This window comes from Salvelinus fontinalis, chromosome 2 (genome assembly GCF_029448725.1).
Source record: "Salvelinus fontinalis isolate EN_2023a chromosome 2, ASM2944872v1, whole genome shotgun sequence".
Taxonomy (NCBI): domain Eukaryota; kingdom Metazoa; phylum Chordata; class Actinopteri; order Salmoniformes; family Salmonidae; genus Salvelinus; species Salvelinus fontinalis.
Genome location: NC_074666.1, coordinates 91,586,272 through 91,611,622, shown reverse-complemented (window position 1 = coordinate 91,611,622; position 25,351 = coordinate 91,586,272). Strand labels below are relative to the sequence as shown.

At 47.9% G+C, this 25,351-nt stretch overlaps 1 protein-coding gene across 4 annotated transcripts in view; it reads right to left on the bottom strand.

The window, feature by feature from the left end:
- Nucleotides 1-25,351, bottom strand: part of LOC129831672 (neuronal-specific septin-3-like) — a 201,696-nt gene that overhangs the window by 4,630 nt on the left and 171,715 nt on the right. For all 4 annotated transcript variants that reach the window (XM_055895037.1, XM_055895061.1, XM_055895045.1 and 1 more), the window contains 6 exons: nucleotides 25,144-25,225; nucleotides 20,254-20,391; nucleotides 16,826-16,943; nucleotides 14,841-14,936; nucleotides 13,727-13,823; nucleotides 10,811-10,862 (listed from right to left, as the gene is read on the bottom strand). In XM_055895037.1, coding sequence (XP_055751012.1) covers nucleotides 10,811-10,862; nucleotides 13,727-13,823; nucleotides 14,841-14,936; nucleotides 16,826-16,943; nucleotides 20,254-20,391; nucleotides 25,144-25,225 — 583 coding nt within the window. The remainder of the gene's footprint in view (nucleotides 1-10,810; nucleotides 10,863-13,726; nucleotides 13,824-14,840; nucleotides 14,937-16,825; nucleotides 16,944-20,253; nucleotides 20,392-25,143; nucleotides 25,226-25,351) is intronic.

Here is a 25,351-nt window from a genome sequence, read left to right as displayed (position 1 = left end):
ATGAAGGATAGACAGCTGATATAATGGATGATGAAGGATAGACAGCTGATATAATGGATGATGAAGGACAGACAGCTGATATAATGGATGATGAAGGATATACAGCTGATATGATGGATGATGAAGGACAGACAGCTGATATAATGGATGATGAAGGATAGACAGCTGATATGATGGATGATGAAGGATAGACAGCTGATATGATGAAGGATAGACAGCTGATATGATGGATGATGAAGGATAGACAGCTGATATGATGGATGATGAAGGATAGACAGCTGATATAATGGATGATGAAGGATAGACAGCTGATATGATGGATGATGAAGGATAGACAGCTGATATGATGGATGATGTAGGACAGACAGCTGATATGATGGATGATGTAGGACAGACAGCTGATATGATGGATGATGAAGGATAGACAGCTGATATAATGGATGATGAAGGATAGACAGCTGATATGATGGATGATGAAGGATAGACAGCTGATATGATGGATGATGTAGGACAGACAGCTGATATGATGGATGATGTAGGACAGACAGCTGATATGATGGATGATGAAGGATAGACAGCTGATATGATGGATTATGAAGGATAGACAGCTGATATGATGAAGGATAGACAGCTGATATGATGGATGATGAAGGATAGACAGCTGATATGATGAAGGATAGACAGCTGATATGATGGATGATGAAGGATAGACAGCTGATATAATGGATGATGGACAGACAGCTGATATAATGGATGATGAAGGATATACAGCTGATATGATGGATGATGAAGGATAGACAGCTGATATGATGAAGGATAGACAGCTGATATGATGGATGATGAAGGATAGACAGCTGATATGATGAATGATGAAGGACAGACAGCTGATATGATGGATGATGAAGGACAGACAGCTGATATGATGAATGATGAAGGATAGACAGCTGATATGATGGATGATGAAGGATAGACAGCTGATATAATGGATGATGTATGACAGACAGCTGATATGATGGATGATGAAGGATAGACAGCTGATATGATGGATGATGAAGGACAGACAGCTGATATGATGAATGATGAAGGATAGAGAGCTGATATGATGGATGATGAAGGATATACAGCTGATATGATGAATGATGGATGACAGACAGCTGATATGATGGATGATGAAGGATAGACAGCTGATATGATGGATGATGAAGGACAGACAGCTGATATGATGAATGATGAAGGACAGAGAGCTGATCTGATGGATGATGAAGGATAGATAGCTGATATGATGGATGATGAAGGATAGACAGCTGATATGATGGATGATGAAGGATAGACAGCTGATATGATGGATGATGAAGGACAGAAAGCTGATATGGATGATGACGGATAGACAGCTGATATGATGGATGATGAAGGACAGAGAGCTGATATGATGGATGATGAAGGACAGAGAGCTGATATGATGGATGATGAAGGATAGATAGCTGATATGATGGATGATGAAGGATAGATAGCCGATATGATGGATGATGAAGGATAGACAGCTGATATGATGGATGATGAAGGACAGACAGCTGATATGGATGATGACGGATAGACAGCTGATATGATGGATGATGAAGGACAGAGAGCTGATATGATGGATGATGAAGGACAGAGAGCTGATATAATGAAGGATAGACAGCTGATATGATGGATGATGAAGGATAGACAGCTGATATGAAGGATGATGAAGGATAGATAGCTGATATGATGGATGATGTAGGACAGACAGCTGATATGATGAAGGATATACAGCTGATATGATGGATGATGAAGGATAGACAGCTGATATGAAGGATGATGAAGGATAGACAGCTGCATGATGAAGGATAGACAGCTGATATGATGGATGATGAAGGATAGACAGCTGATATAATGGATGATGAAGGATAGACAGCTGATATAATGGATGATGAAGAACAGACAGCTGATATAATGGATGATGAAGGATAGACAGCTGATATGATGGATGATGAAGGATAGACAGCTGATATAATGGATGATGAAGGATAGACAGCTGATATAATGGATGATGAAGAACAGACAGCTGATATAATGGATGATGAAGGATAGATAGCTGATATGATGGATGATGAAGGATAGACAGCTGATATGATGGATGATGAAGGACAGACAGCTGATATAATGGATGATGAAGGATAGACAGCTGATATGATGAAGGATAGACAGCTGATATGATGGATGGTGAAGGACACACAGCTGATATGATGGATGATGTAGGACATACAGCTGATATGATGAAGGATAGACAGCTGATATGATGGATGATGAAGGATAGACAGCTGATATGAAGGATGATGAAGGATAGACAGCTGCTATGATGAAGGATAGCCAGCTGATATGATGAAGGATAGACAGCTGATATGATGGATGATGAAGGATAGACAGCTGATATAATGGATGATGAAGGATAGACAGCTGATATAATGGATGATGAAGGACAGACAGCTGATATAATGGATGATGAAGGATATACAGCTGATATGATGGATGATGAAGGACAGACAGCTGATATAATGGATGATGAAGGATAGACAGCTGATATGATGGATGATGAAGGATAGACAGCTGATATGATGAAGGATAGACAGCTGATATGATGGATGATGAAGGATAGACAGCTGATATGATGGATGATGAAGGATAGACAGCTGATATGATGGATGATGAAGGACAGACAGCTGATATAATGGATGATGAAGGATAGACAGCTGATATGATGAAGGATAGTCAGCTGATATGATGGATGATGAAGGATAGACAGCTGATATGATGGATGATGAAGGACAGACAGCTGATATAATGGATGATGAAGGATAGACAGCTGATATGATGAAGGATAGACAGCTGATATGATGGATGATGAAGGATAGACAGCTGATATGATGGATGATGAAGGACAGACGGCTGATATGATGGATGATGTAGGACAGACAGCTGAAAGGATGAAGGATATACAGCTGATATGATGGATGATGAAGGATAGACAGCTGATATGAAGGATGATGAAGGATAGACAGCTGATATGATGAAGGATAGCCAGCTGATATGATGAAGGATAGACAGCTGATATGATGGATGATGAAGGATAGACAGCTGATATAATGGATGATGAAGGACAGACAGCTGATATAATGGATGATGAAGGATATACAGCTGATATGATGGATGATGAAGGATAGACAGCTGATATGATGAAGGATAGACAGCTGATATGATGGATGATGAAGGATAGACAGCTGATATGATGAATGATGAAGGACAGACAGCTGATATGATGGATGATGAAGGATAGACAGCTGATATGATGAATGATGAAGGACAGAGAGCTGATATGATGGATGATGAAGGATAGACAGCTGATATGATGAATGATGAAGGACAGAGAGCTGATATGATGGATGATGAAGGATATACAGCTGATATGATGAATGATGGATGACAGACAGCTGATATGATGGATGATGAAGGATATACAGCTGATATGATGGATGATGAACAGACAGCTGATATGATGGATGATGAAGGACAGAGAGCTGATATGATGGATGATGAAGGATAGACAGCTGATATGATGGATGATGAAGGATAGACAGCTGATATGATGGATGATGAAGGACAGACAGCTGATATGATGAATGATGAAGGATAGAGAGCTGATATGATGGATGATGAAGGATATACAGCTGATATGATGAATGATGGATGACAGACAGCTGATATGATGGATGATGAAGGATAGACAGATGATATGATGGATGATGAAGGACAGACAGCTGATATGATGAATGATGAAGGACAGAGAGCTGATCTGATGGATGATGAAGGATAGATAGCTGATATGATGGATGATGAAAGATAGATAGCTGATATGATGGATGATGAAGGATAGACAGCTGATATGATGGATGATGAAGGATAGACAGCTGATATGATGGATGATGAAGGACAGAAAGCTGATATGGATGATGACGGATAGACAGCTGATATGATGGATGATGAAGGACAGAGAGCTGATATGATGGATGATGAAGGACAGAGAGCTGATATGATGGATGATGAAGGATAGATAGCTGATATGATGGATGATGAAGGATAGATAGCCGATATGATGGATGATGAAGGATAGACAGCTGATATGATGGATGATGAAGGACAGACAGCTGATATGGATGATGACGGATAGACAGCTGATATGATGGATGATGAAGGACAGAGAGCTGATATGATGGATGATGAAGGACAGAGAGCTGATATAATGAAGGATAGACAGCTGATATGATGGATGATGAAGGATAGACAGCTGATATGAAGGATGATGAAGGATAGATAGCTGATATGATGGATGATGTAGGACAGACAGCTGATATGATGAAGGATATACAGCTGATATGATGGATGATGAAGGATAGACAGCTGATATGAAGGATGATGAAGGATAGACAGCTGCATGATGAAGGATAGACAGCTGATATGATGGATGATGAAGGATAGACAGCTGATATAATGGATGATGAAGGATAGACAGCTGATATAATGGATGATGAAGAACAGACAGCTGATATAATGGATGATGAAGGATAGACAGCTGATATGATGGATGATGAAGGATAGACAGCTGATATAATGGATGATGAAGGATAGACAGCTGATATAATGGATGATGAAGAACAGACAGCTGATATAATGGATGATGAAGGATAGATAGCTGATATGATGGATGATGAAGGATAGACAGCTGATATGATGGATGATGAAGGACAGACAGCTGATATAATGGATGATGAAGGATAGACAGCTGATATGATGAAGGATAGACAGCTGATATGATGGATGGTGAAGGACAGACAGCTGATATGATGGATGATGTAGGACATACAGCTGATATGATGAAGGATAGACAGCTGATATGATGGATGATGAAGGATAGACAGCTGATATGAAGGATGATGAAGGATAGACAGCTGCTATGATGAAGGATAGCCAGCTGATATGATGAAGGATAGACAGCTGATATGATGGATGATGAAGGATAGACAGCTGATATAATGGATGATGAAGGACAGACAGCTGATATAATGGATGATGAAGGATATACAGCTGATATGATGGATGATGAAGGACAGACAGCTGATATAATGGATGATGAAGGATAGACAGCTGATATGATGGATGATGAAGGATAGACAGCTGATATGATGAAGGATAGACAGCTGATATGATGGATGATGAAGGATAGACAGCTGATATGATGGATGATGAAGGATAGACAGCTGATATGATGGATGATGAAGGACAGACAGCTGATATAATGGATGATGAAGGATAGACAGCTGATATGATGAAGGATAGTCAGCTGATATGATGGATGATGAAGGATAGACAGCTGATATGATGGATGATGAAGGACAGACAGCTGATATAATGGATGATGAAGGATAGACAGCTGATATGATGAAGGATAGACAGCTGATATGATGGATGATGAAGGATAGACAGCTGATATGATGGATGATGAAGGACAGACGGCTGATATGATGGATGATGTAGGACAGACAGCTGATATGATGAAGGATATACAGCTGATATGATGGATGATGAAGGATAGACAGCTGATATGAAGGATGATGAAGGATAGACAGCTGATATGATGAAGGATAGCCAGCTGATATGATGAAGGATAGACAGCTGATATGATGGATGATGAAGGATAGACAGCTGATATAATGGATGATGAAGGACAGACAGCTGATATAATGGATGATGAAGGATATACAGCTGATATGATGGATGATGAAGGATAGACAGCTGATATGATGAAGGATAGACAGCTGATATGATGGATGATGAAGGATAGACAGCTGATATGATGAATGATGAAGGACAGACAGCTGATATGATGGATGATGAAGGATAGACAGCTGATATGATGAATAATGAAGGACAGAGAGCTGATATGATGGATGATGAAGGATAGATAGCTGATATGATGGATGATGAAGGATAGATAGCAGATATGATGGATGATGACGGATAGACAGCTGATATGATGGATGATGAAGGACAGAGAGCTGATATGATGGATGATGAAGGATAGACAGCTGATATGATGAATGATGAAGGACAGAGAGCTGATATGATGGATGATGAAGGATATACAGCTGATATGATGAATGATGGATGACAGACAGCTGATATGATGGATGATGAAGGATATACAGCTGATATGATGGATGATGAACAGACAGCTGATATGATGGATGATGAAGGACAGAGAGCTGATATGATGGATGATGAAGGATAGACAGCTGATATGATGGATGATGGACAGACAGCTGATATGATGGATGATGAAGGACAGAGAGCTGATATGATGGATGATGAAGGATAGACAGCTGATATGATGGATGATGAAGGATAGACAGCTGATATGATGGATGATGAAGGATAGACAGCTGATATGATGGAAGATGAAGGACAGAGAGCTGATATGGATGATGACGGATAGACAGCTGATATGATGGATGATGAATGACAGAGAGCTGATATGATGGATGATGAAGGACAGAGAGCTGATATGATGGATGATGAAGGATAGATAGCTGATATGATGGATGATGAAGGATAGACAGCTGATATGATGGATGATGAAGGACAGACAGCTGATATGATGGATGATGAAGGATAGACAGCTGATATGATGGATGATGAAGGATAGACAGCTGATATGATGGATGATGAAGGATCGATAGCTGATATGATGGATGATGAAGGACAGACATCTGATATGATGGATGATGAAGGATAGACAGCTGATATGATGAAGGACAGACAGCTGATATGATGGATGATGTAGGACACACAGCTGATATAATGGATGATGAAGGATAGACAGCTGATATGATGGATGATGTAGGACACACAGCTGATATAATGGATGATGAAGGATAGACAGCTGATATGATGGATGATGTAGGACACACAGCTGATATGATGGATGATGTAGGACACACAGCTGATATGATGGATGATGAAGGATATACAGCTGATATGATGAAGGACAGACAGCTGATATGATGGATGATGAAGGACAGACAGCTGATATGATGGCTGTTATTGTGTTCTATTATGGCTGTAGTTAACAGCTTGGTTGTTGCCATGCATCATCAGGACAGGTACAGCGTAACTACAGTGTGGAAGTGTACTAGGAACCAGTGGTGGAAAAACTACCCAACTGTCATACTGGAGTAAAAGTAAAGATTCCTTCATAGAAAATGACTCAAGTAAAAGTAACCCAGTAAAATACTACTTGAGTAAAAGTCTAAAAGTATTTGGTTTAAAATATACTTAAGTATCAAAAGAAAAGTATAAATAATTTCAAATTCCTTATATTTAGAAAACCAGATGGCACCATTTTCTTGTTATTATTTACTTATGGAAAGCAGGGACACTCCAAACACTCAGACATCATTTACAAACAAAGCATGTGTGTTTAGTGAGTCTGCCAGATCAGAGGCAGTAGGGATGACCAGGGATGTTCTCTTGATAAGTGTGTGAATTGGAAGAGGTGAAAGGTAGCAGAGTGATGGAAGAGGTGAAAGGTAGCAGAGTGATGGAAGAGGTGAAAGGTAGGAGAGTGATGGAAGAGGTGAAAGGTAGGAGAGTGATGGAAGAGGTGAAAGGTAGCAGAGTGATGGAAGAGGTGAAAGGTAGCAGAGTGATGGAAGAGGTGAAAGGTAGGAGAGTGATGGAAGAGGTGAAAGGTAGGAGAGTGATGGAAGAGGTGAAAGGTAGGAGAGTGATGGAAGAGGTGAAAGGTAGCAGAGTGATGGAAGAGGTGAAAGGTAGCAGAGTGATGGAAGAGGTGAAAGGTAGCAGAGTGATGGAAGAGGTGAACGGTAGGAGAGAGATGGAAGAGGTGAAAGGTAGGAGAGTGATGGAAGAGGTGAAAGGTAGGAGAGTGATGGAAGAGGTGAAAGGTAGCAGAGTGATGGAAGAGGTGAACGGTAGGAGAGTGATGGAAGAGGTGAAAGGCAGGAGAGTGATGGAAGAGGTGAAAGGTAGCAGAGTGATGGAAGAGGTGAAAGGTAGGAGAGTGATGGAAGAGGTGAAAGGTAGGAGAGTGATGGAAGAGGTGAAAGGTAGGAGAGTGATGGAAGAGGTGAAAGGTAGGAGAGAGATGGAAGAGGTGAAAGGTAGCAGAGTGATGGAAGAGGTGAAAGGTAGGAGAGTGATGGAAGAGGTGAAAGGTAGCAGAGTGATGGAAGAGGTGAAAGGCAGGAGAGTGATGGAAGAGGTGAAAGGTAGGAGAGTGATGGAAGAGGTGAAAGGCAGGAGAGTGATGGAAGAGGTGAAAGGTAGCAGAGTGATGGAAGAGGTGAAAGGTAGGAGAGTGATGGAAGAGGTGAAAGGTAGCAGAGTGATGGAAGAGGTGAAAGGTAGCAGAGTGATGGAAGAGGTGAAAGGTAGCAGAGTGATGGAAGAGGTGAAAGGTAGGAGAGTGATGGAAGAGGTGAAAGGTAGCAGAGTGATGGAAGAGGTGAAAGGTAGCAGAGTGATGGAAGAGGTGAAAGGTAGGAGAGTGATGGAAGAGGTGAAAGGTAGGAGAGTGATGGAAGAGGTGAAAGGTAGGAGAGTGATGGAAGAGGTGAAAGGTAGGAGAGAGATGGAAGAGGTGAACGGTAGCAGAGTGATGGAAGAGGTGAAAGGTAGCAGAGTGATGGAAGAGGTGAAAGGTAGGAGAGAGATGGAAGAGGTGAAAGGTAGGAGAGTGATGGAAGAGGTGAAAGGTAGGAGAGAGATGGAAGAGGTGAACGGTAGCAGAGTGATGGAAGAGGTGAAAGGTAGCAGAGTGATGGAAGAGGTGAAAGGTAGGAGAGTGATGGAAGAGGTGAAAGGTAGGAGAGTGATGGAAGAGGTGAAAGGTAGGAGAGTGATGGAAGAGGTGAAAGGTAGCAGAGTGATGGAAGAGGTGAAAGGTAGCATAGTGATGGAAGAGGTGAAAGGTAGCAGAGTGATGGAAGAGGTGAAAGGTAGCAGAGTGATGGAAGAGGTGAAAGGTAGGAGAGTGATGGAAGAGGTGAAAGGTAGCAGAGTGATGGAAGAGGTGAAAGGTAGGAGAGAGATGGAAGAGGTGAAAGGTAGGAGAGTGATGGAAGAGGTGAACGGTAGGAGAGTGATGGAAGAGGTGAAAGGTAGGAGAGTGATGGAAGAGGTGAAAGGTAGGAGAGTGATGGAAGAGGTGAACGGTAGCAGAGTGATGGAAGAGGTGAAAGGTAGCAGAGTGATGGAAGAGGTGAAAGGTAGGAGAGTGATGGAAGAGGTGAAAGGTAGCAGAGTGATGGAAGAGGTGAAAGGTAGGAGAGTGATGGAAGAGGTGAAAGGTAGCAGAGTGATGGAAGAGGTGAAAGGTAGGAGAGTGATGGAAGAGGTGAAAGGTAGCAGAGTGATGGAAGAGGTGAAAGGTAGGAGAGTGATGGAAGAGGTGAAAGGTAGGAGAGTGATGCAAGAGGTGAAAGGTAGGAGAGAGATGGAAGAGGTGAAAGGTAGCAGAGTGATGGAAGAGGTGAAAGGTAGGAGAGAGAGTGATGGAAGAGGTGAAAGGTAGGAGAGAGAGTGATGGAAGAGGTGAAAGGTAGGAGAGAGACTGATGGAAGAGGTGAAAGGTAGGAGAGTGATGTAAGAGGTGAAAGGTAGGAGAGTGATGGAAGAGGTGAAAGGTAGCAGAGTGATGGAAGAGGTGAAAGGTAGCAGAGTGATGGAAGAGGTGAAAGGTAGGAGAGTGATGCAAGAGGTGAAAGGTAGGAGAGAGATGGAAGAGGTGAAAGGTAGGAGAGTGATGGAAGAGGTGAAAGGTAGGAGAGTGATGGAAGAGGTGAAAGGTAGGAGAGTGATGGAAGAGGTGAAAGGTAGGAGAGTGATGGAAGAGGTGAAAGGTAGGAGAGAGATGGAAGAGGTGAAAGGTAGGAGAGTGATGGAAGAGGTGAAAGGTAGCAGAGTGATGGAAGAGGTGAAAGGTAGCAGAGTGATGGAAGAGGTGAAAGGTAGCAGAGTGATGGAAGAGGTGAAAGGTAGGAGAGTGATGGAAGAGGTGAAAGGTAGGAGAGTGATGGAAGAGGTGAAAGGTAGGAGAGTGATGGAAGAGGTGAAAGGTAGGAGAGTGATGGAAGAGGTGAAAGGTAGCAGAGTGATGGAAGAGGTGAAAGGTAGGAGAGTGATTGAAGAGGTGAAAGGTAGCAGAGTGATTGAAGAGGTGAAAGGTAGCAGAGTGATGGAAGAGGTGAAAGGTAGCAGAGTGATTGAAGAGGTGAAAGGTAGCAGAGTGATGGAAGAGGTGAAAGGTAGCAGAGTGATGGAAGAGGTGAAAGGTAGGAGAGTGATGGAAGAGGTGAAAGGTAGGAGAGTGATGGAAGAGGTGAAAGGTAGCAGAGTGATGGAAGAGGTGAAAGGTAGCAGAGTGATGGAAGAGGTGAAAGGTAGGAGAGTGATGGAAGGCTGGATTCCAACCCATGCTGTCAGCGGTACATCGTACCTGTGCTCCAGAGGCAGAGGCTTGGACCTCTAAACCACCCCAGGCAGCATGTGTGTGTACATGTGGTCCAGAGGCAGAGGCTTGGACCTCTAAACCACCCCAGGCAGCATGTGTGTGTACATGTGGTCCAGAGGCAGAGGCTTGGACCTCTAAACCACCCCAGGCAGCATGTGTGTGTACATGCGTGGGTGAGTGATTGTACATGTAACTGGAACTCACCTAATCAGCAGATCTCTCAAGTTGGTAAACTCACAATGCGCCACGTTTTCAACTATGGACAGACAGAATAGAACAGATTGACTAAAACAGGTTAAAACCAGTCATTACATCACATCCATGGAACACCAACCCTTAAAACCAGTCATTACATCACATCCATGGAACACCAACCCTTAAAACCAGTCATTACATCACTTCCATGGAACACCAACCCTTAAAACCAGTCATTACATCACATCCATGGAACACCAACCCTTAAAACCAGTCATTACATCACATCCATGGAACACCAACCCTTAAAGCCAGTCATTACATCACATCCATGGAACACCAACCCTTAAAGCCAGTCATTACATCACATCCATGGAACACCAACCCTTAAAGCCAGTCATTACATCACATCCATGGAACACCAACCCTTAAAACCAGTCATTACATCACATCCATGGAACACCAACCCTTAAAACCAGTCATTACATCACTTCCATGGAACACCAACCCTTAAAACCAGTCATTACATCACATCCATGGAACACCAACCCTTAAAACCAGTCATTACATCACATCCATGGAACACCAACCCTTAAAGCCAGTCATTACATCACATCCATGGAACACCAACCCTTAAAGCCAGTCATTACATCACATCCATGGAACACCAACCCTTAAAGCCAGTCATTACATCACTTCCATGGAACACCAACCCTTTGTCTCTCTCTCATTTCAATTTGAATTTAAGGGATTTATTGTCATGGGAAACATATGTTTACATTGCCATAGCAAGTGAAATAAATAATAAACAAAAGGGAAATAAACAATAAAAATGTACAGTAAACAGTAAACATTACACAGAATAAAGACTTTTCAAGTCTCTCTCTCGTAATACATGTTTGCCTCCTGCTCTGCAACTTCCTCACTACTACCACTAGAGGGCAGTTGAGCACGTGACTCCAGAATGAAACTGCATAGGGATATTTAGGTTTTATTTAACCTTTATTTAACTAGGCCTGTCAGTTAAGAACAAATTCTTATTTAATAATGACGGCCTACATCGGCCAAACCCTCTCCTAACTCGGACGACGCTGGGCCAATTGTGCGCCGCCCTATGGGACTCCCGATCACGGCCGGTTGTGATACAGCCCAGGATCAAACCAGGGTCTGTAGTGACACCTCTAGCACTGCGGGGCAGTGCGTTAGACCGCTGCCCCACTCAGGATCCTTATATGTGGTTTATTTTATGTACAACAGTGCTGCATATACCAGCATCATATTCATATTATTTTTATTACTACTCATTATGCATATTATTAGGTGTTCAGAAACAAAACTAAATAAAATAATCCCAATCAATTTCCACTCTATGATTTAGGTTGATGTATGTATAAAATATGGCAAATAAACTCAAAACATGAAACACATAATCCATAATAATGTAAACACACTCTCCCTCTATAATATATTAATAATGTAAACACACTCTCTCTTTAATGTATTGATCAAGTGAACACACTCTCCCTCTATGGTAATGTATTTATAATGTAAACACACTCTCCCTCTATGATAACGTATTGATCATGTAACACACTCTCCCTCTATGGTAATGTATTGATAATGCAAACACACTCTCCCTCTATGGTAATGTATTTATAATGTAAACACACTCTCCCTCTATGATAATGTATTGATCATGTAAACACACTTCCCTCTATGATAATGTATTGATCATGTAAACACACTCTCCCTCTATGGTAATGTATTTATAATGTAAACACACTCTCCCTCTATGATAATGTATTGATCATGTAACACACTCTCCCTCTATGGTAATGTATTGATAATGCAAACACACTCTCCCTCTATGGTAATGTATTTATAATGTAAACACACTCTCCCTCTATGATAATGTATTGATAATGTAAACACACTTCCCTCTATGATAATGTATTGATCATGTAAACACACTCTCCCTCTATGGTAATGTATTTATAATGTAAACACACTCACCCGCTATGATAATATATTGATCATGTAAACACACTCTCCCTCTATGATAATGTATTTATAATGTAAACACACTCTCCCTCTATGATAATGTATTTATAATGTAAACACACTCTCCCTCTATGATAATGTATTGATCATGTAAACACACTCTCCCTCTATGATAATGTATTTATAATGTAAACACACTCACCCTCTATGATAATGTATTTATAATGTAAACACACTCACCCTCTATGGTAATGTATTTATAATGTAAACACACTCACCCTCTATGATAATGTATTTATAATGTAAACACACTCACCCTCTATGATAATGTATTTATAATGTAAACACACTCACCCTCTATGATAATGTATTGATCATGTAAACACACTCTCCCTCTATGGTAATGTATTTATAATGTAAACACACTCTCCCTCTATGGTAATGTATTTATAATGTAAACACACTCACCCTCTATGGTAATGTATTTATAATGTAAACACACTCTCCCTCTATGGTAATGTATTTATAATGTAAACACACTCACCCTCTATGGTAATGTATTGATCATGTAAACACACTCACCCGCTATGATAATGTATTGATAATGTAAACACACTCACCCTCTATGATAATGTATTGATAATGTAAACACACTCACCCTCTATGATAATGTATTGATAATGTAAACGCACTCTCCCTCTACGGTAATGTATTGATAATGTAAACACACTCTCCCTCTATAGTAATGTATTGATAATGTAAACACACTCACCCGCTATGATAATGTATTGATAATGTAAACACACTCACCCTCTATGATAATGTATCGATAATGTAAACACACTCGCCCTCCATGATAATGTATTGATAATGTAAACACACTCTCCCTCTATGGTAATGTATTGATAATGTAAACACACTCACCCTCTATGATGCCCCATTTGGTTTTCCTGCCCAGGACCTTGTTCCCGTTTACCTGGTGTTCCTTGTCTGTCCCCACCACCGCAAACGGAATGTTTTCCTGCACACAGAATACCAGGAGAGGGTGAAGGTAAGAGAGGAGTACCAGGAGAGGACCAGACAGGGGAAAGGTAAGAGAGGAGTACCAGGAGAGGACCAGACAGGGGAAAGGTAAGAGAGGAGTACCAGGAGAGGACCAGACAGGGGAAAGGTAAGAGAGGAGTACCAGGAGAGGACCAGACAGAGTGAAGATAAGAGAGGAGTACCAGGAGAGGACCAGACAGGGGAAAGGTAAGAGAGGAGTACCAGGAGAGGACCAGACAGGGGAAAGGTAAGAGAGGAGTACCAGGAGAGGACCAGACAGGGGATAGGTAAGAGAGGAGTACCAGGAGAGGACCAGACAGAGTGAAGATAAGAGAGGAGTACCAGGAGAGGACCAGACAGGGGAAAGGTAAGAGAGGAGTACCAGGAGAGGACCAGACAGAGTGAAGGTAAGAGAGGAGTACCAGGAGAGGACCAGACAGGGGATAGGTAAGAGAGGAGTACCAGGAGAGGACCAGACAGGGGAAAGGTAAGAGAGGAGTACCAGGAGAGGACCAGACAGGGGAAAGGTAAGAGAGGAGTACAAGGAGAGGACCAGACAGAGTGAAGATAAGAGAGGAGTACCAGGAGAGGACCAGACAGAGTGAAGGTAAGAGAGGAGTACCAGGAGAGGACCAGACAGGGGATAGGTAAGAGAGGAGTACCAGGAGAGGACCAGACAGGGGAAAGGTAAGAGAGGAGTACCAGGAGAGGACCAGACAGGGGAAAGGTAAGAGAGGAGTACAAGGAGAGGACCAGACAGAGTGAAGATAAGAGAGGAGTACCAGGAGAGGACCAGACAGGGGAAAGGTAAGAGAGGAGTACCAGGAGAGGACCAGACAGAGTGAAGGTAAGAGAGGAGTACCAGGAGAGGACCAGACAGGGGAAAGGTAAGAGAGGAGTAGTGTGTGTGTGTGTGTGTGTGTGTGTGTATGTTTGTGTGTTTGCGTGTGAATGCCTGCACGAATGCTTGTGTGTGTCTGTGTGTGTGTCTCACCCTGATCTTGTCGTTGAGGATCCTGTCCTCTGGATCTTCGTCGTTCTCAGTCTGAGGGTATACTCGGATCCCATTGGCCTTCAGGTCCTGTCTTATCTACACAGGGGTCAGATGGTAGGGGTTACAGGGGTCATTCAGAGGTCATGAGGTCAACATGATGATACAGATGTTTACATGATACTATTGTGTATGAGTGTCAGTTATGTTTACACATGACCCTGTTCCTAGAGAGATACCCTGTAGGTTTACACAGGGCTCTATGACCCTGTTCCTAGAGAGATACCCTCCTGTAGGTTTACACAGGGCTCTATGACCCTGTTCCTGGAGAACTACCCTCCTGTAGGTTTACACAGGGCTCTATGACCCTTTTCCTAGAGAGATACCCTCCTGTAGGTTTACACAGGGCTCTATAACCCTGTTCCTAGAGAGATACCCTCCTGTAGGTTTACACAGGGCTCTATGACCCTGTTCCTGGAGAGATACCCTCCTGTAGGTTTTTAACTCCAACCCTGTTCCTGGAGCTAAATGTTAGAATTAAAAATAGAACAGATATTGCCCACTCAATGTGAATCAGAATCAGGAGGGTAGATAGATCTCTAGAACAGGAACAGGGTTGGAGAGCCCTGGTATAAACCTACAGGAGGGTAGATAGATCTCTAGAACAGGAACAGGGTTGGAGAGCCCTGGTATAAACCTACAGGAGGGTAGATAGATCTCTAGAACAGGAACAGGGTTGGAGAGCCCTGGTATAAACCTACAGGAGGGTAGGTAGATCTCTAGAACAGGAACAGGGTTGGAGAGCCCTGGTATAAACCTACTATAGTGTACGAGTGATAGATATGTTATAACCTGATGAATCTTCCATGGTCCTAGTCTCTAGACTCTCTCCCCGAGACTATCATCCCTACTCTCCTTCAAGAGACGGATTAGTTTAAATCCAGACTTGGACACTTGCCATGACCAGCTCTCTCCCTCCTTCCCCCCTCCCCTCTCTGCCTCTCTCTCTTGTTATCTTTCTCTCTCCTCACTCCCCCCTTCTCTCTCTCTCTCTCTCTCTCTCTCTCTCTCTCTCTCTCTCCTCACTCCCTCCTCTCTCTCTCTGTCTCTCTGTCTCTCTGTCTCTCTGTCTCTCCTCACTCCCTCCTTCTCTCTCTCTATCATGGACCTCTGTACATCTCCCAGCTCATGGCCCTTGAGCAGTTTTAAATCTCCACTCAATCTTCTGAAGCTCATCTGTAAACATCTCTCTATCTTCTCCACACACTCTTTCTATCTCTCATCTCTCATTTTCTATCTCCCTCTGATCTCTCTCTCTCTTTCTCTCTCCCTCCCTCTCTCTCTCTCTCTCTCTCTCTCTCTTCTCTCTCTCTCTCTCTCTCTGTCGCTTCTCTCTCCTCTCTCGCTCTCTCTCTTCTCTCTCTCGCTCTCTCTCTGTCGCTTCTCTCTCTCTCTCCCTCTCTCTCTCTCCCTCTCTCTCTCTGGCTCTTCTCTCTCTCTCTCTCTCTTCTCTGGCTCTTCTCTGGCTCTTCTCTGGCTCTTCTCTGGCTCTCTCTCTCTCTCTCTCTCTCTCTCTCTCTCTCTCTCTCTCTCTCTCTCTCTCTCTCTCTCTCTCTCTCTCTCTCTCTCTCTCCCTCCCTCCCTCCCTCCCTCCCTCTCTCCCTCTCTCCCTCTCTCCCTCCCTCCCTCCCTCTCCCTCTCCCTCTCCTCTCTCTCTCTCTCTCTCTCTCTCTCTCTCTCTCTCTCTCTCTCTCTCTCTCTCTCTCTCTCTCTCTCTCTCTGTCTCTTCTCTCTCCTCTCTCTCAATCTTTTGAAGCATCTGTAAACATCACTAAATCTCCTCTACACACTTAGAATCTCTTTCTCGTCTCTCGACGATTCTCTCCCTCCTTCTCTCTCATCTATAAACATATGTCTATCTCCTCCATACTCTCAGTGTGGTTGTCATTCCATTCCTGTGTAGATAGATCCCCCAACATTCCTCTCACCCTCTGTTTGAACTCTAGTCTCTCCTCCATAGTGAGTGTGTCTGCCTTAGCGATGACCGGTACGATGCTGACTATCTTCCCCAGTCTCTTCATGAATTCCACGTCTATGGGACGTAACCTACAGGAAACAGAAACAACACAAACAAATGTTAACCCCAGCCTTGCCCAGCACCAGCACCCTAGCCCCAGCCTTGCCCAGCACCCTAGCCTTGCCCATTCCCAGCACCCTAGCCCCAGCCTTGCCCAACCCCAGCACCCTAGCCCCAGCCTTGCCCAGCACCCTAGCCCCAGCCTTGCCCACCCCCAGCACCCTAGCCCCAGCCTTACCCAGCACCCTAGCCTTGCCCAATCCCAGCACCCTAGCCCCAGCCTTGCCCAGCACCAGCACCCTAGCCCCAGCCTTGCCCAGCACCCTAGCCCCAGCCTTGCCCAGCACCAGCACCCTAGCCCCAGCCTTGCCCATTCCCAGCACCCTAGCCCCAGCACCCTAGCCCCAGCCTTGCCCATTCCCAGCACCCTAGCCCCAGCCTTGCCCAGCACCAGCACCCTAGCCCCAGCCTTGCCCATCCCCAGCACCCTAGCCCCAGCCTTGCCCATCCCCAGCACCATAGACCCAGCCTTGCCCAGCACCAGCACATTAGACCCAGCCTTGCCCATCCCCAGCACCCTAGCCCCAGCCTTGCCCAGCACCATAGACCCAGCCTTGCCCAGCACCAGCACCATAGACCCAGCCTTGCCCAGCACCAGCACCATAGACCCAGCCTTGCCCAGCACCAGCACCATAGACCCAGCCTTGCCCAGCACCAGCACCCTAGACCCAGCCTTGCCCAACCCCAGCAGCCTAGACCCAGACTCAGCCCCAGCAAACTAGACCCAGCCTTGCCCAGCCCCAGCACCCTAGCCCCAGCTTTGTCCATCCCCAGCATCCTAGCCTCAGCCTCAGCCTCAGCCTTGCCCAGCCCCAGCACCCTAGCCCCAGCCTTGTCCATCCCCAGCATCCTAGCCTCAGCCTCAGCCTTGCCCAGCCCCAGCACCCTAGCCCCAGCCTTGTCCATCCCCAGCATCCTAGCCTCAGCCTCAGCCTCAGCCTTGCCCAGCCCCAGCTCTGCTGTTTACAGAGTAGTAGGATGTAGCGCTACTCTGAGGTCACTGAGGTTAGAGGTAAGGGGTCAGCTCAGGTCAGTCAGTACCTCAGGTCACCACTCTGGGGGTCAACATGTCAAAAGTCAGGGGCAGGGGTAGTTAACTGGACTGGGGTAGGGAGAACTAACTGGACTGGGGTAGGGAGAACTAACTAGACTGGGGTAGGGAGAACTAACTAGACTGGGGTAGGGAGAACTAACTGGACTGGGGTAGGGAGAACTAACTGGACTGGGGTAGGGAGAACTAACTGGACTGGGGTAGGGAGAACTAACTAGACTGGGGTAGGGAGAACTAACTGGACTGGGGTAGGGAGAACTAACTGGACTGGGGTAGGGAGAACTAACTGGACTGGGGTAGGGAGAACTAACTAGACTGGGGTAGGGAGAACTAACTAGACTGGGGTAGGGAGAACTAACTGGACTGGGATAGGGAGAACTAACTAGACTGGGGTAGGGAGAACTAACTGGACTGGGGTAGGGAGACCTAACTAGACTGGGGTAGGGAGAACTAACTGAACTGGGGTAGGGAGACCTAACTAGACTGGGGTAGGGAGACCTAACTGGACTGGGGTAGGGAGACCTAACTGGTCTGGGTTAGGGAGACCTAACTAGACTGGGGTAGGGAGAACTAACTGGACTGGGGTAGGGAGACCTAACTAGACTGGGGTAGGGAGAACTAACTGGACTGGGGTAGGGAGACCTAACTAGACTGGGGTAGGGAGAACTAACTAGACTGGGGTAGGGAGACCTAACTGGACTGGGGTAGGGAGAACTAACTAGACTGGGGTATGGAGAACTAACTAGACTGGGGTAGGGAGACCTAACTGGACTGGGGTAGGGATAACTAACTGAACTGGGGTAGGGAGAACTAACTGGACTGGGGTAGGGAGAATTAACTGGACTGGGGCAGGGAAAACTAACTAGACTGTGGTAGGGAGAACTAACTGGACTGGGGTAGGGAGAACTAACTTGACTGGGGTAGGGAGAACTAACTGGACTGGGGAAGGGAGAACTAACTGGACTGGGGTAGGGAGAACTAACTGGACTGGGGTAGGGAGAACTAACTAGACTGGGGTAGGGAGAACTAACTAGACTGGGGTAGTTTAGTTAACTGGACTGGGGTAGGGAGAACTAACTGGACTGGGGTAGGGAGAACTAACTAGACTGGGGTAGGGAGAACTAACTGGACTGGGGTAGGGAGAACCAACTGGACTGGGGTAGGGAGAACTAACTAGACTGGGGTAGGGAGAACTAACTGGACTGGGGTAGGGAGAACTAACTGGACTGGGGTAGGGAGAACTAACTAGACTGGGGTAGTTTAGTTAACTGGACTGGGGTAGGGAGAACTAACTAGACTGGGGTAGGGAGAACTAACTAGACTGGGGTAGGGAGAACTAACTGGACTGGGGTAGGGAGAACTAACTGGACTGGGTTAGGCTGAGTTAACTGGACTGGGGTAGGGTGAACTAACTGGACTGGGGTAGGGAGAACTAACTGGACTGGGGTAGGGAGAACTAACTAGACTGGGGTAGGGAGAACTAACTAGACTGGGGTAAGGAGAACTAACTGGACTGGGGTAGGGAGAACTAACTGGACTGGGGTAGGGAGAACTAACTGGACTGGGGTAGGGGGAACTAACTGGACTGGCGTAGGGAGAACTAACTGGACTGGGGTAGGGAGAACTAACTGGACTGGGGTAGGGAGAACTAACTGGACTGGGGTAGGGAGAACTAACTGGACTGGGGTAGGGAGAACTAACTGGACTGGGGTAGGGAGAACTAACTGGACTGGGGTAGGGAGAACTAACTGGACTGGGGTAGGGAGAACTAACTGGACTGGGGTAGGGAGAACTAACTGGACTGGGGTAGGGAGAACTAACTGGACTGGGGTAGGGAGAACTAACTGGACTGGGGTAGGGAGAACAAACTGGACTGGGGTAGGGAGAACTAACTGGACTGGGGTAGGGAGAACTAACTGGACTGGGGTAGGGAGAACTAACTAGACTGGGGTAGGGAGAACTAACTAGACTGGGGTAGGGAGAACTAACTGGACTGGGGTAGGGAGAACTAACTAGACTGGGGTAGGGAGAACTAACTAGACTGGGGTAGGGAGAACTAACTAGACTGGGGTAGGGAGAACTAACTGGACTGGGGTAGGGAGAGTTATAAGGTATAGTAACACTTAGCTGAGATCTGATCAGACAGGCTATTCGTAAGGTATAGTATAGAGATCTGCTGGAGAAATCATAGGAAGTGATGTCAGAGGAAGTGACGTGAGGGCTCTCACCAGTGTCCGGTGGCAGGCAGGAAGTAGACACAGCAGTGGACTCGTGTGTCAGGGATCCTCGGCTTCCTGTTGACGTACAGCTCTTCTTTCAGGTACCTCTCATACTGCTCATTAACATAACTCACTATAGGCTCCCAACTAGAGGAGAGAGGAGGGGAGGGTGGGGGGGATGGGAGCGGGAGAGAGAAGCAGAGAGAAGGAGTGAGGGAGGGGAGGTGGATGGGGAGGGAGTACGAAGGGGAGGGATGGGAGAGGGGAGAGGGAGAGAGATGGCGGAGGGAGGGCGGAGTGGAGGGATGGGAGAGGGGAGACAGATGGGGGAGGGAGGGCGGAGTGGAGGGATGGGGAGGGGAGAGAGATGGGGGAGGGAGGGCGGAGTGGAGGGATGGGAGAGGGGAGAGAGATGGGGGAGGGAGGGCGGAGTGGAGGGATGGGAGAGGGGAGAGAGATGGGGGAGGGAGGGCAGAGTGGAGGGATGGGAGAGGGGAGAGGGAGAGAGATGGGGGAGGGAGGGCAGAGTGGAGGGATAGGAGAGGGGAGAGGGAGAGAGATGGGGGAGGGAGGGCAGAGTGGAGGGATAGGAGAGGGGAGAGGGAGAGAGATGGGGGAGGGAGGGCGGAGTGGAGGGATAGGAGAGGGGAGAGGGAGAGAGATGGGGGAGGGAGGGCGGAGTGGAGGGATGGGAGAGGGGAGAGGGAGAGAGATGGGGGAGGGAGGGCGGAGTGGAGGGATGGGGAGGGGAGAGAGATGGGGGAGGGAGGGCGGAGTGGAGGGATGGGGAGGGGAGAGAGATGGGGGAGGGAGGGCGGAGTGGAGGGATGGGGAGGGGAGAGAGATGGGGAGGGAGGGCAGAGTGGAGGGATGGGAGAGGGGAGAGGGAGAGAGATGGGGGAGGGAGGGCAGAGTGGAGGGATGGGGAGGGGAGAGAGATGGGGGAGGGAGGGCGGAGTGGAGGGATGGGGAGGGGAGAGAGATGGGGAGGGAGGGCAGAGTGGAGGGATGGGGAGGGGAGAGGGAGAGAGATGGGGGAGGGAGGGATGGGGAGGGGAGAGAGATGGGGGAGGGAGGGGCGGAGTGGAGGGATGGGAGAGGGGAGAGAGATGGGGAGGGAGGGCAGAGTGGAGGGATGGGGAGGGGAGAGGGAGAGAGATGGGGGAGGGAGGGCAGAGTGGAGGGATGGGAGAGGGGAGAGAGATGGCGGAGGGAGGGCGGAGTGGAGGGATGGGGAGGGGGAGAGAGATGGGGAGGGAGGGGCAGAGTGGAGGGATGGGGAGGGGAGAGAGATGGGGGAGGGGAGGGGCAGAGTGGAGGGATGGGGAGGGGAGAGGGAGAGAGATGGGGAGGGAGGGCAGAGTGGAGGGATGGAGAGGGGAGAGAGATGGGGGAGGGAGGGCAGAGTGGAGGATGGGGAGGGGAGAGGGAGAGAGATGGGGGAGGGAGGGATGGGGAGTGGAGAGAGATGGGGGAGGGAGGGCGGAGTGAGGATGGGAGAGGGGAGAGAGATGGGGAGGAGGGCAGAGTGGAGGATGGGGAGGGGAGAGAGATGGGGGAGGGAGGGCAGAGTGGAGGGCATGGAGAGGGGAGAGAGATGGGGGAGGGAGGGCAGAGTGGAGGGATGGGAGAGGGGAGAGAGATGGGAGGGAGGGCAGAGTGGAGGGATGGGGAGGGGAGAGGGAGAGAGATGGGGGAGGGAGGGATGGGGAGGGGAGAGAGATGGGGGAGGGAGGGCAGAGTGGAGGGATGGGAGAGGGAGAGAGATGGGGAGGGAGGCAGAGTGGAGGGATGGGGAGGGGAGAGAGATGGGGGAGGGAGGGCGGAGTGGAGGGATGGGGAGGGGAGAGAGATGGGGGAGGGAGGGCAGAGTGGAGGGATGGGGAGGGGAGAGGGAGAGAGATGGGGGAGGGAGGGCAGAGTGGAGGGATGGGGAGGGGAGAGGGGAGAGAGATGGGGGAGGGAGGGCAGAGTGGAGGGATGGGGAGGGGAGAGAGATGGGGGAGGGAGGGCAGAGTGGAGGGATGGGGAGGGGAGAGAGATGGGGGAGGGAGGGCAGAGTGGAGGGATGGGGAGGGGAGAGAGATGGGGGAGGGAGGGCAGAGTGGAGGGATGGGGAGGGGAGAGAGATGGGGGAGGGAGGGCAGAGTGGAGGGATGGGGAGGGGAGAGGGAGAGGAAAGAGGATGAGTGGTAAACACAACAACTGCACAACACATTTAAGACTCTTAGTTAAAAGATCATTTATGTTGGAAAAAGTACATGAATTGAACTAGAAATCAATAAACTGATCAGCTATATAATTATCCCCTATAAAAGTCCCACTGAAACAGTCCTAAATAACTGTTAACACAGTATGAAGCATAGCAACATGTGAGTAATTGAATGAGCCTGAAAACAGATGGGCCAGTAATGCTGAAAGTTCTCCCCGAAAGGTGATTTCAAAAGTCCCTTTTCACCTTGGGGTCGTTTTGGAAGCCATCTCTCTTTCTGTCTCCCTCCATCTCTCCCTCTATCCCTCTCTCTCCCTCCATCTCTCTCTCTCCCTCCATCTCTCTCCCTTCATCTCTCTCCCTCCATCTCTCTCTCTCCCTCCATCTCTCTCTCCCTCCATCTCTCTCTCTACCTCCATCTCTCTCCCTCATCTCTCCCTCTCTCTCCCTCCATCTCCCTCCCTCCATCTCCCTCCCTACATCTCTCTCCCTCCCTTAATCTCTCTCTCTCTCTCCCTCCATCTCTCTCCCTCCCTCATCTCTCTCTCCCTCCCTCCATCTCTCTCCCTCCCTCATCTCTCTCTCCCTGCATCTCTCTCCCTCCCTCCCTCCATCTCCCTCCCTCATCTCTCCCTCCCTCCATCTCTCTCTCTCCCTCCCTTCATCTCTCTCTCTCCCTCCATCTCTCTCCCTCCCTCCCTCCATCTCTCTCCCTTCATCTCTCTCTCTCCCTTCATCCATCTCTCTCCCTCCATCTCTCTCCCTCCCTCCATCTCTCTCCCTTCATCCATCTCTCTCCCTCCATCTCTCTCCCTCCCTCCATCTCTCTCCCTTCATCTCTCTCCCTCCATCTCTCTCCCTCCATCTCTCTCCCTCCATCTCTCTCCCTCCATCTCTCTCTCTCCCTCCATCTCTCTCTCCCTCCATCTCTCTCTCTACCTCCATCTCTCTCCCTCATCTCTCCCTCTCTCTCCCTCCATCTCCCTCCCTCCATCTCCCTCCCTACATCTCTCTCCCTCCCTTAATCTCTCTCTCTCTCTCCCTCCATCTCTCTCCCTCCCTCATCTCTCTCTCCCTCCCTCCATCTCTCTCCCTCCCTCATCTCTCTCTCCCTGCATCTCTCTCCCTCCCTCCCTCATCTCTCTCTCCCTCCATCTCTCTCCCTCCCTCCCTCCATCTCTCTCTCTCCCTCCATCTCTCTCCCTCCCTCCCTCCATCTCTCTCCCTTCATCTCTCTCTCTCCCTTCATCCATCTCTCTCCCTCCATCTCTCTCCCTCCCTCCAGCTCTCTCCCTTCATCTCTCTCCCTCCATCTCTCTCCCTCCATCTCTCTCTCTCCCTCCATCTCCCTCCCTCCCTCCATCTCTCTCCCTCCCTCCATCTCTCTCCCTTCATCTCTCTCCCTCCATCTCTCTCCCTCCATCTCTCTCTCTCCCTCCATCTCTCTCTCTCCCTCCATCTCTCTCCCTTCATCTCTCTCTCTCCCTTCATCCATCTCTCTCCCTCCATCTCTCTCCCTCCCTCCATCTCTCTCCCTTCATCTCTCTCCCTCCATCTCTCTCCCTCCATCTCTCTCTCTCCCTCCATCTCTCTCTCCCTCCATCTCTCTCTCTACCTCCATCTCTCTCCCTCATCTCTCCCTCTCTCTCCCTCCATCTCCCTCCCTCCATCTCCCTCCCTACATCTCTCTCCCTCCCTTAATCTCTCTCTCTCTCTCCCTCCATCTCTCTCCCTCCCTCATCTCTCTCTCCCTCCCTCATCTCTCTCCCTCCCTCATCTCTCTCTCCGTGCATCTCTCTCCCTCCCTCCCTCATCTCTCTCTCCCTCCATCTCTCTCCCTCCCCTCCCTCCATCTCTCTCTCTCCCTCCATCTCTCTCCCCTCCCTCCCTCCATCTCTCTCCCTTCATCTCTCTCTCTCCCTTCATCCATCTCTCTCCCTCCATCTCTCTCCCTCCCTCCATCTCTCTCCCTGGCTCTCTCTCCTTCATCCATCTCTCTCCCCTCCATCTCTCTCTCTCTCTCCATCTCTCTCTCCCTCCATCTCTCTCTCTCCCTCCATCTCTCTCCCTCATCTCTCCCTCTCTCTCCCTCCATCTCCCTCCCTCCATCTCCCTCCCTACATCTCTCTCCCTCCCTTAATCTCTCTCTCTCTCCCTCCATCTCTCTCCCTCCCTCATCTCTCTCTCCCTCCCTCCATCTCTCTCCCTCCCTCATCTCTCTCTCCGTCCATCTCTCTCCCTCCATCTCCCTCCCTCATCTCTCTCTCCCTCCATCTCTCTCCCCTCCTCCCTCCATCTCTCACTCTCCCTCCATCTCTCTCCCTCCCTCCCTCATCTCTCTCCCTCCATCTCTCTCTCTCCCTCCCCTCCATCTCTCTCCCTTCATCTCTCTCCCTCCCTTCATCTCTCTCCCCCCCTTCATCTCTCTCTCTCTCCCTCTCCCTTCATCTCTCTCTCTCCCTCCCTTCCTTCATCTCTCTCTCTCTCTCTCTCCCTCCCTTCATCTCTCTCCCTTCATCTCTCTCCCTACCTCCCTTCATCTCGCTCTCTCCCTTCATCTCTCTCCCTCCCTCCCTTCATCTCTCTCCCTCCATCTCTCTCCCTCCCTCCCTTCATCTCTCTCTCTCTCTCTCCCTCCCTTCATCTCTCTCCCTCCCTCCATCTCTCTCTCTCCCTCCATCACTCACCAGTTGTCGTTGTTTATCTGGTCTCCGAATCCTGGAGTGTCAATCACTGTGAGCTTCATCTTCACTCCCTTCTCCTCTATCACTGCAGAGACACAGAGAGAGAGATGACACACACACACAGAGAGAGAGGAGAGATGACACACACACAGAGAGAGGAGAGATGACACACACACACACATAGAGGAGAGATGACACACACACAGAGAGA